Raw genomic sequence first — 12847 nt, forward strand, 5'->3', positions numbered from 1 at the left:
TCGAGATGAGATTTCTTATCAATCTATCTTGAACCAAATCTCACTCTAAAAATAATAATAAACTTTCTTGGGCCTCCCTTCTTGAGTTAGCAAATAAGAATTTGATACTATATTAAGTTTTTATGAGTTTTCAATTTAAATATAATTGATAAATAGTGAATTAACGCACATTTTTTACATACTAACGTTGGTTTCTTTAAAGTTTAAACTTTCAATATTAGATCTAAACAGTTTTTATTAAGAGAATTCTGACAGATTATGATCATCGGATATATATATATATATATATATTAAATTCATCAAAAATCTTTTGAAATTTTTTGACAATTTTTTGAGAATCGGAAAACCATCGGAATAGTCTTTTTGAAACATATCAATCAAAATTTCGATGAGTGTCTGATAATAATAAATTGTCGAGAAATATTTCTCAAGAATTTTCAAGTGTTATTTCCAAGGTTTGGTACTTTTTTTTTGTTTTGGATAATTTGCTCGGTCTAGTACTTCTCTGTACATTTTTTCTCCTTTCTACTTTTTATTCTATACGTTTTCTGTGCTGTGTCAGTTCAATCTGTTATGCAAAGGCAAGACACGTCATGAACAAGTCCCATCTATATTAAAACAGAAGCATTTTTAGTACTTGCTTCCAAACACTCCTAATTTTTTTAAAAAAATTGTTTGGAAACAATTTTAAAATTATTCTAATTTATTACAATATTATTTTAAAAACATATTTTCTTTTGTATATAAATTTAATTCCAAAAATTAGATATTAGTTTAGATATTTAAAGATTTCCTTAAATATAGGTTATATTTAATTTAAAATTCAAACTTATTAATTTTGTAATTAAATCTAATTCTGAATAATAGATATTAATTTAAATTACTTTAGACTTCCTTAAATATAAGTTCATTTAATTTAAAATTTAAAATTCAAATAATATTTTCAGAATAACACATATGATTAAGGAATACTTTATTGTATTTTTTAATCATATTCAATCAGACTAAAATTTCATATATTGAAAACTGATAAATATTAATATTATATGGTAATTTGATGGAATGTGTTAGGTTTTTTTTTATAATTATGGTCTTATGCGGGTTAAGTTATCAAAATATGCAAGATATTAAAATAAAAATTATTTCAAAATTAGTAAATATTTATATTATATAGTAATATGAATGGACGGGTTAGAATTATAGTTTTATAACCATATTCATTTTCGGATTAATAAAATGATCGAAAATATGTTTTTATAATAATATTTATTTTTCGATTAATAGAATGACCGGATTAAAATTATGTTTTCATGATCGTGGTCATAATAATATTAGAAAAAAAAAATAAAAAGAAATAAATATATATATATATATATATATTGTGTATGTGTAAATTTAAATTCACATAAAAATAAAGTTCATAATTAACATTAGATCGATATATATTTAATTAATTGATACTCTTATTTTACTAATATACAAATCTATACTATTTAAAATCAAAACATAATAACAAATTTCTTGATTTAAAAATAAATAAATAACAAAACAAATTATTTCTAAATAAAAAATAAATAAAATTATATTAAAAATAAAAACAAAATATTTCTGTGCGGACGCACGTGATTAGAATATAGTTAGCAATTAAAACGTCATTTTTTCTGAAATGATTTATTCTTGAAGCGAAATAAAAAAACAACCCAGCTATTAAGGGAAAAACTCTTATCTTATGATTTCCATAAGCAGTGTATATATATATTACATAACTAATGTATCAGAAACCCTAATGGGCCATGAGACATTAACCTGATGGTTAATGGGCCGGTTACTAGAAGTCCATTTGTTTATAACACTCCCCCTTGGACAAGGTAACCGTGCCTGTCACAAAACCGGGATCTCTATAATGCGCTGGGGAACGTTGCCTCATTAAAACCTTACCAGGAAAACCCAATGGGAAAAACCATGGTGAAGGAAAAAGAGTACAACACGCATTACTCCCCCTGGTTTAGGCATCACTGTAGATCTCTAAGTCTACGCATTCCTATCTGATGAATGAGCTTCCGGAGTGTAGAAGTCGGTAATGATTTAGTGAATAGATCGGCTGAATTTTCGCTTGATCGGACTTGTTGAACCTTGACCTGACCATCCTTCTGTAGCTCATGAGTGAAGAAGAATTTGGGCAGAATATGCTTCGTCCGGTCACCTTTGATGTAGCCGTCCTTGAGTTGAGCGATACAAGCTGCATTGTCTTCATACATCACCGTAGGCTCCTTATCTTCGTCCATACCACAATCTGATCGGATATGCTGAGTCATGGACCGCAACCAAACACACTCTCTACTAGCTTCGTGAAGGGCCAAGATTTCCGCATGGTTAGATGAGGTAGCGGCAATAGTCTGCTTCATGGATCTCCAAGATATGGCTGTTCCTCCATGCGTGAAAACATAACCGGTTTGAGACCGGGCACAGTGCGGATCTGACAAATATCCTGCATCAGCAAAACCAACTAGACCATCCTTGTTATGGTTAAAATAAAATAATCCCAAGTCCTTAGTACCTTGAAGGTATCTAAGGATGTGCTTCATACCGTTCCATTGCCTTTGAGTTGGACATGAACTAAAGCGAGCTAAGAGGCTCACGGCAAAGCAGATGTCTGGTCTAGTGTGACTATCCAAGTACATTAATGCTCCTATGGCACTGAGGTATGGCATTTCAGGACCGAGGATTTCTTCATCGTCCTTCTTTGGACCGAATGGATCACTATCCAATCCAAGGCTCCTCACAACCATTGGGCTGGTCAATGGGTGGGCCTGGTCCATATTGAATCTCTTGAGTACCTTTTCAGTGTATGCCAATTGATGCACAAGGATTCCGTCATTGACGTACTCAAGTTGTAATCCCAAACAGAATTTAGTTTTGCCTAGGTCTTTCATTTCAAACTCTGCTTTTAAGCATTCAACTGTTTGGGCGATTTCACCAGATGTTCCGAGGATGTGCAAGTCATCCACGTATACTGCTGTGATTACAAATCCTTTGTTTTGATATTTTCTGATGAAGATGCATGGACTGATCGGATCGTTTTCGTAGCCTTCTCTGATGAGATATTCGCTTAACCGGTTATACCACATACGTCTGCTTTGTTTCAGTCCATATAAGGATTTGTTCAGCCTAATGCAGTGTTTATCACGAGATGCATGCTTATCTTTGAGCTCAATACCATCTGGTAATCTCATATAGATTTCACTGTCCAGTGGTCCATAAAGATATGCGGTTACAACATCCATTAACCGCAAATCTAAGTTTTCTCTTATGGCCAGACTTATGAGGAATCGAAATGTAGTTGCATCCATCACTGGAGAATAAGTCTCCTCATAATCGATTCCGGGTCTCTGTGAGAATCCTTGTGCTACAAGGCGTGCCTTGTATTTAACGACTTCGCCGAGTTCGTTTCTTTTACGCACAAAGACCCATTTGTTTCCCACTGGTTTAACATCGAATGGTGTCCTTAAGATCGGACCAAACACATTCCGTTTCTTTAAACTATTCAACTCCACGTTTATGGCTTCTTTTCATTTCAGCCAATCTGATCTACGAGTGCACTCAATTATAGACGTGGGTTCTAGATCCTCTTGCGTGTGCGCAATCTCAAGTGCTACCTTGTATGCAAAAGTTTCATTGATGTCGACATCTTTTCTGTTCCATAGAGAACCGAATATGATATAATTGATTGAGATCTCATTATTATCAATCCCTTCAGAACCTTGAGTTTTGGCGTCCCAAACCTCTTGAGATGGTTCGATAGGGTAAGTATCAGCTGAGGCTGTATCCGTGTTCTCTTGAATCCCGGTTTCAATCATTGCACCTTTCTTTGATTTCCGGGGATTCTTATCTTTGGAACCTGGTGGTCTGCCACGTTTCTTACGTGCGTCAGACTCTGTAGCAACTTGACTTTTCCCTGAGGGGACATCTATTCGTACTGGTGCATTACAAGCTGGTATGTACGATTTGGTAACTTTGTTCGGGTCAGCAAAGGAATCTGGCAATTGATTAGCTAGCTTTTGTAAATATATAATTCTTTGGACCTCTGAATCACATTCTAGAGTCCGAGGATCTTGCCATTGTGTGGATGTTTGATTCCATGAAAGTTCTTTTACCAGCTTGTCTGTCTCACCACCTAATCTAGGATATACCGATACATCAAATCGGCAATCTGCATATCTGGCTTTAAACAGATCTCCTGTAGTTGGCTCGAGATATTTTATGATGGTGGGAGAATCAAAACCAACATATATTCCCATCCTCCTTTGAGGTCCCATTTTAGTCCTCTGTGGTGGTGCAATGGGTACATAGACTGAACACCCAAATGTTTTAATATGGGAGACGTCTGGCTCATGACCCGTTAGCAATTGGGATGGTGAATATTTGTGCTCACTAGATGGTCGTATGCGTATTAGTTCAGCGGCATGTAAGACTGCGTGTCCCCAAGCTGAGACCGGGAGTTGTGACCTCATGAGTAATGGTCTAGCAACCCATTGAATTCGTTTAATGAAGGATTCAGCTAATCCATTTTGTGTATGGACATGTGGAACGAGATGTTCAACACTTACCCCTATGGACATACGATATTCATTAAACGCTTGGGAAGTGAATTCACCAGCATTATCAAGACGTATAGTCTTTAATGGGAAGTCTGGAAAATGGGCTCGTAATCTGATGATTTGGGCCAATAACCTAGCAAAAGCCTGGTTCCTAGAAGAGAGCAGACAGACATGCGACCAGCGGGTCGATGCGTCAATGAGGACCATGAAATATCTGAATGTCCCACAAGGTGGGTGAATTGGTCCACATATGTCTCCTTGGATTCTTTCCAGAAAGTTCAAGGTCTCTTTAGACACTTTGACTGGTGAAGGTCGGGTAATCAGTTTCCCTTGTGAGCAAGCTGTGCACTTGAGGTGCTGAGGGAAAATACCATTTGGTTTAAGGCTGTGCCCTTTAGAATTCTGGACTAATTTACGCATCATGTTCGCACCGGGATGACCCAGGCGATCATGCCAAATAGTGTAATCTAAAAACCGTGCTTTGATAGCAGCATTAGCCTCAATCATACTGACTTTAGCATGGTAAATGCCAGTAGATACGGCGGGTATAGTTTCAAAAACTTGTTTATGACCATTTATCATTTTAGTGATAATTAAAAACTCTTTGTTCCCTTCATCCTGAGTTTCGATATGGAAACCATTCAATCTTATGTCTTTGAAACTCAATAGGTTTCTCTTAGAACTGGGTGAGTATAAGGCATCAGAGATGTCTAGATATGTGCCATTTGATAACAGCACATTAGCTTGGCCATGGCCCTCTATTAGGCTCGAACTACCCGCTATAGTGCTAATGTTTGCGGTTTTGATTACTAAATTTATGAAGTAATTCTTGTCTTTTAGAATGGTGTGGCTCGATCCACTATCCACAATGATATCCATATTGTCTTGCATATCTTTATTAAACAAGAATTATAATTCAATAACATGCAAAAATGAGATGTAAATAAAACATTACTCCATAAATTAAAATGTAAAAGCAAAAGGTCTTAAAAATCCAAAGTAAAGACAATAAATCCCAAAAAACAAAAGATAAAAGTTTAAGGAGTAATGAAAAACAAATTCAGATTTTTGAGATCAATCAAGGAGGTCGGAGAGCTCATAATCCATGCCATCAATCTTATCATCCTTTGAGTCATCTTCATTGACTTGATGAACCAGGTTAGCCTCATGATTATCTTTCCCATACTTCTGGTAGAGCTCAGCAAGATATTTGGGAGTACGGCAGATCTTGACCCAATGATTAGTCATTCCGCATCTTGAGCAAGGAGTTGGTCTAGATGAACTGCCTCTTTGGGTCGGTTTGTTGATACCACGACCCTTACCCCGACCAAAACTGAGGTTAGGTCGGTTATCTTGGTTCGGTCTACCGCGTCCTCTGCCACGCAGTCCATGTCCATTTCCACGTCCACGTCCACGATCTGAGGATCTGTTACGTTGGACGAAGTTGGACTCTTTTCTGGTTCCTTCTGGCAATGGGGCTGATCCTGGAGGCCGCATGGCACTGTTCCTCAACAGAAGCTGATTGTTCTTCTCAGCAAGCAGTAAGCAAGATATCAAATCCTCATAGGTGCTATGATTCATGGCACGGTATTGTTGTTGGAGAACAACATTGGGAGTGCCAAAAGTAGAGAATGTTTTCTCTAGCATATCCTTATCAGTGACCTCCTCGCCACATAGTTTTATGAGTGCAACTATCCGAAAGAGTTCGGAATTGAATTCTTCGACGGATTTGAAATCTTCGAACCGTAGGTTCTTCCAGTCGAACTTGGCTTGGGGCAGTATGACCGTTTTCTGATGGTCATATCGCTTTTTCAGTGCCACCCAAAGTTCGAGTAGATCCTCAAGAGTGAGGTATTGTTGCTTGAGAGACTCAGCGAGGTGATGGCGGATAATAAATATCGCCGAGTACTGTTTGTTTGAGTCGCGGTGTTGGGATCTTTGATGCATTCACCCAGACTTTTTGAGTTGAGGTAGATCTTGGTGTCAAGGGCCCATTTGAGGTAGTTATCTCCGGAGACAGTGAGTGCCTCATATTCGACCTTCTGAATGTTTGACATCTGAAACATATAATAATTTATGTTAAATAATCAATAGTATGAGACTATGATCATTGGAATAAGGGATTTAAGGTATTCTTTGGGAAAACTTTTCATTTCAAGAAACTTCTATTTTAGGAAACTTGCTATATAAGGGAACTCTAAAATCGAACCTTAGGGTTTATAACCTAGCCGGTTTACTAGGGTTTCCAAATTTAGCTCTAACAGATAAACATTGGTTTTTTTTTTTTTTAAGGGTTTAGGGTTTAGGCAATCTAGAGATTGATTTTGGAAACTAATTTGAAATTAACCGATTAAGCTTAAACCGATCCGATTGATCGATTAAACAACAAAACCGGTTAAATTAGATTTAATTTTGGAAACCGGTTATTAAGGTTATTAATCGGTTAAGGGATTAAACTAAACGGATTTGCTAGGGTTTAATTTTTATTAGGAAAAACCGATCGGTTTAAACTTAAACCCTATCGATTTAGGATTAGAATTTATCGGTTTATAAACGGTTTAGGTGGATCGATTGGTTTAGAGTTTAAGGGGTCGATTGGTTTAGGATTTAGGAGCTTGCATGGACCGGTTTTAGGGTTTTCAAGGATCGGATCTAAGATATATAACCGATCGGTTTAGGATTTAAACCGATCGATCTCGGTTTAACGATAGACAAACCAAAACGATTTTAGATCTAGGGTTTTGCAAAGATTTAGGTTTCGGTTGCAAGGAATTTTAGTGTTTGGTTTAGATGATGCTAGGACCGATCGGTATAGGGTTTGAACAAAGCATTAGGGTTTAGGTTTTATATGATAAAGCCGATTAGGAAAAATAAAACCAATTAGGGTTTTGACAAGAAGAAAGAGGATCGGTTTGGTTATGGTTTTAAAAACAAAAAAGATGATGAAGAATCATGAAAAGAACCGATCCATATTAGGGTTTTCAAAAAAAAACCATAACTTTGATTAGGATCTATAGTTTTAGATAATACCTTTTCGCCAAATGGATTTCTGACCGGCTTATGATCTGGGAGTTAAAGACCACAGATATATACTGGAAACTCCTGAGAATGATGGCCAGAAGGGAGGACGAACAGCTGCTACAATGGAGGAACCACCGCTTGGAAAGAATCACCCGCTAAGGTGGGACAGCGCCGATTGTTTTGAGTCTTGAGGGCGCGTCTGGTGTCGGATTGAGGAGCGGTTTTCACCACTAGATTCTTATCTTCCAGGGCTTCAAAAGGATATGTAGATCGCCTTCTAACTCCTTGTATTTTGAGAGATATGATCGTTTGAAGTTGAGCTTCGTGCTGATAACGTATTAAGGGAAAAACTCTTATCTTATGATTTCTATAAGCAGTGTATATATACATTACATAACTAATGTATCAGAAACCCTAATGGGCCGGTTACTAGAAGTCCATTTGTTTATAACACCAGCATATTTTTTTTAATGGGCTAATTCACCCTTATATAAATATTCATTAAGATTTATCTGGAAATCACTTTTACAAGGCCGTGAGTTATTGCTGAAAGGATTGAGATTCAACATTGGTAATGGAAAAACAGTAAGTGCTTGGATTGATCATTGGCTTCCTACTACACCACCTCGACCTCCAAGACCCCTGCAACAAAATCTAGAACATTGTTTTGTCAATGATTGGATAACAGAATACTTTGGGTGGAATGAAGAGCAAATACGAAGTTTGGTAGTTGAAGAAGACGCAAACATCATCTTGTCTATGAAGATAAATGCCTGTAATACAAAAGACTATTTAGGATGGCATTACAACTCTTCAGGTCTTTATACAGTTAAATCAGCTTACTGGGTAGCCACACATGCCTCAACAGCCAACAGGCCGAACCCTCCGCCAGGTGATTCAATTCTTAAGGCCAAAATATGGAAGTTGCAGACAGCTCCTAAACTGAAACATTTTCTCTGGAGAATTCTTTCTCAAGCAATAGCTATTGGCGAATGTCTTAAGAAAAGACACATCACAAGAAATTCTCAATGTCCGAGATGCCATAATGGAGAGGAATCTATTACACATATGCTGTTTGAGTGCCAATACGCACAAAATACATGGAGGGCATCAGGTTATCCAAATCTTTCTATCATTGATCCGGTTTTATCTTTAGAACAAAAGATGGAGATTTTGATCACAAGACCAACTACAATGCCTCTACATGTCCATCAATTTGGTCTATGGATCCTCTAGAGATTATGGAAAAGCCGTAATGCTCTCATCTACCAGAAAAAAACAAATTCATGGAGACAACTAGTGCAATGGGCAAGAGATGATGCAAAGGAGTGGCAGGATACTTTTGATTTGGTCTCTAATAAACACGCTCAACTTCAACGCAAAGTCATACCATTAGCAGGTCAAAAAATAGTATGGAAGCGAACTTCTAGGGGATGGGTGAAATGCAACTCTGATGGCTCATATGTCTCAAACAGAAGACACAACAATGCAGGTTGGATTATCCGAGATGACAAAGGAACTTACTTAGGAGCAGGCCAAGCAACACATCTATCCGCCAATAATGCTCTTGAATGTGAATTTCAAGCATTACGATTCGCTTTACAAAATTGTTGGTGTAAAGGTTATAGGAGAATAATATTTGAAGGAGACTCTCAAACGCTGGTTAACCTTCTTTTGGGAAAAACAATAAACTTTGGAGTCTACAATTGGGTATGGGAAGTAAGAGAATGGAGTAAGAAATTCCAAGAAGTCAGTTTTGCATGGGTACCAAGGAATGCAAATCAACCGGCTGATCTTCTGGTAAAGCAACAAGCTTCAAACCTTGGCAACTTTTATTTTTTTAACTATGTTCCCTCTAGTATAACTAATGTACTACATAATGACTATACTTGCTCTTCCTAATAATAATAAAGACGTTTAAAAAAATAATAATAAATATTCATTAAGAAGCAAAGAAATTATGATTCTTACTTTCATTTTAAAACTATTCCATAAAATCTTAAACCTCTGATCAAATCTTGAAATCCTGAACGTGGTTATTAAAACATTAACGAAAAAAACATTCAACATCAGAACATTCAATTTTTATATAAAAGTGACAAAATAGTAATATTAGCATGATAGTACCGGGGATCAACAAGAAGAAGGTGGATTTTCACGATCCACCAAACCCTCTTCCTTAAACATCACGAGCTGGAACTGCCAGGGCCTCGGAAATCCCTGAACAGTTTCGAGATTAAGGAGAACCAAAAAGAAATATGGTTTTCCGGATATTATTTTCCTCATGGAGACAAAGAATCATGATACCTTTGTTCTCACGGAGCTTAAATATTTGGAGTACGATGACATCTTCACTGTCCCACCCCTAACTCCAAGAAGTGGAGGCTTAGCGCTCATGTGGAAAAAGGAGTTAGAGGTGGAGATCCTGCACTCTTGTGAAAAACTTCATTGACACAAGAATTACATCTAATGGCAAAAATTTCTATGCAACATTCATCTACGGACATCCAGAAAAGGGTAACAGACAAAAAATTTGGGATCAGTTGACAAACCTGGGCTCCAGTAGAAATGAGGCATGGTTTTTGACAGGAGATTTCAATGAAATCACAGAAAATTCAGAGAAACAAGGCGGTCCTCGTAGGAGTGAGGAGTCTTTTGTGGATTTTCGGTCTTTCCTGTCTGTGAATGACCTCTTCGTTATCCAACACCACGGTAACCCTTTATCCTGGAGAGGTACAAGGCATACTCACTTTGTTAAATGTAGACTGGATAGATCTATGGGGAATAGTGCATGGTTTGAATGTTTTCCCTATGGAAAATGTGAATACCTGCGCTTTGAAGCTTCTGATCATCGACCACTCATTATCAGCTTCGCCCCAAAGAAACGACAGAAAGGGCTCTTTCGTTTTGACAGAACCCTTCAAAACAATGAGGAGGTCAATCGGTTAATTAAGGAGGAATGGGCAGCTCAAGGAAGGAAACCTGTAAATGAAAAAATTGCCTGCTGCAGAAGAATCCTCATTGAATGCAAGAAAGCCAATCATGTTAATAGCCAAAAGTAGATTGTGGCAAAGCAAAAAGAACTAGAGGCCGCGATGGTAGACTCTGCAAACAACGAAAGCCTAATCAGACACATTAATAATGAGCTTAAAGATGCTTACAGAGCGGAAGAGGCTTTTTGGAGACAAAGAAGTCGCCAAAAGTGGCTCCAACTCGAAGATAAGAATAGCGGTTATTTTCATGCTGCAACAAGGGGAAGAAGAGCAAGGAATACTATCTCTGTGATCTACAACAATGAAGGCTCTGCTGTTTTTGAGGAAAGCCAAATAACGTTAGTCATTACAGAGTATTTCCAGAACATGTTCACCTCTCAAGAGGGAGATCGAGAGGATACAGTGAAGAAGGCAATCCAAGCCAGAGTCACAGATGACATGAATACAAAACTGATAAGGATACCATCGGATGAGGAAATACGTTCTGCAATCTTCTCTATACACCCAGAAAAGGGCACTGGGCCTGATGGATTCTCATCCGGTTTTTTCCATGCAAACTGGGAATCGGTTGGGCATGACATCATCCGGGAAATCAAGGAATTTTTCTCATCAGGGAATCTTCCTTCGGGCATCAATGAAACTCATATCTGCCTAATCCCAAAGGTCAAGACTCCAAAATCTGTGGCTGAGTACAGACCTATAGCCATATGCAACATGTTCTATAAGACTATATCAAAGATACTTACCGCTAGACTGCATCCGATTATCGGTGATCTTATAGCTGAAAACCAATCAGCATTCGTGCCGGGTAGAGCTATATCTGACAACGTGATGATAACACACGAAGTCCTGTATTTCCTGAAGACATCAGAAGCAGAAGTCAGAGGAGCTATGGCAGTGAAAACTGACATGAGCAAGGCGTATGATCGTATTGAATGGTAGTTTATCAGATTAGTGTTTCAGCGAATGAATTTTCATCCTACCTAGGTAAACTGGATTATGCAGTGTGTAACCACAGTGTCATTTTCGGTGCTAATTAATGGAGAAGCAAGGGGAAAGATCTTACCCTCTAGAGGAATCCGCCAGGGAGACCCCTTGTCACCATACTTGTTTATCATCTGCGGAGAAGTGTTATCAGGATTATGCCTGGAAGCCCAACGAAAAGGAAAACTAAAAGGTATCAAGGTAGCAAGAAACTGTCCACAAATAAATCACCTTCTCTTCGCAGATGACACAATGTTCTTCTGCAAATCAAGCTCAACAGCATGCAAAGCTCTCATGGAAATCCTTCGAAAATATGAAAGAGCTTCAAGGCAGATGATAAAAAAGATAAGTCAGCTATCACCTTCTCAAGGAAAACGCCACAGACTATAAAAAACCGAGTTAAAAAGGAGTTGGGGATCGAATCAGAGGGAGGTGTTGGTAAATACTTGGGCTTACCAGAGCATTTTGGCAGGAAGAAATCCGACCTCTTTAGCTCAATAGTGGACCGAATAAGACAAAGATCAATCTCATGGTCGTCCAAGCAACTTTCGGGAGCTGGCAAAATGATCCTCCTCAAATCAGTCCTTGCCTCAATGCCAACCTACACAATGTCCTGTTTTAAGTTACCAGTTGGCCTTTGTCAGAGAATACAATCAATACTCACACGATTCTGGTGGGATGCAAATGATGGGAAGAAAAAAATGTGTTGGATCGCTTGGAGGAAACTTACCAAGAGTAAAAGAGACGGAGGTTTACGCTTCCGAGACATCTGTGCTTTCAATGATGCACTCCTGGCAAAGCAAAGCTGGCGTATCATATCAAACCCCCAGAATCTCCTAAGCAGGGTATTAAAAGGGAGATACTTTAACGACTCAACCTTCCTCGAATGTGTGGCCACGGATTCAGCTTCTCATGGGTGGAAAGGGATTCTCATCGACATAAATCTTATAAAACGGAATATGGGGAAAGCTATTGGCAGTGGAACTCACACGAGTTTATGGGAAGATTCCTGGATTTCTACATCCCAAGTGCTTAAACCGATAGGTCCTGCAATAAAAGAAGTTTATGATATGAAGGTAGCATATCTTTTCCTTCCCAATTCAAAAACCTGGAATGTGGAGACTATAAGAGAAATCTTACCAGCTTTTGAAAAGGAGATCTTGTGTATCAAAACAAGTGGCTGTGATGGTCCGGACAGAGACATCTGGCTCTCCACGTCCTCAGGAGATTATTCAACGAAATCCGGATACC

At 38.0% G+C, this 12847-nt stretch overlaps 1 protein-coding gene across 1 annotated transcript; it reads right to left on the reverse strand.

Moving 5' to 3' along the window:
* Positions 1–5672: 5672 nt before the first annotated feature.
* LOC112089219 lies at positions 5673–6545 on the reverse strand. The gene has a single exon (XM_024160202.1). The coding sequence runs from the start codon at positions 6543–6545 to the stop codon at positions 5673–5675; it is 873 nt and encodes a 290-aa protein (XP_024015970.1).
* Positions 6546–12847: the final 6302 nt, after the last annotated feature.

This window comes from Eutrema salsugineum, unplaced genomic scaffold (genome assembly GCF_000478725.1).
Source record: "Eutrema salsugineum unplaced genomic scaffold, Eutsalg1_0 scaffold_12, whole genome shotgun sequence".
Lineage (NCBI taxonomy): Eukaryota > Viridiplantae > Streptophyta > Magnoliopsida > Brassicales > Brassicaceae > Eutrema > Eutrema salsugineum.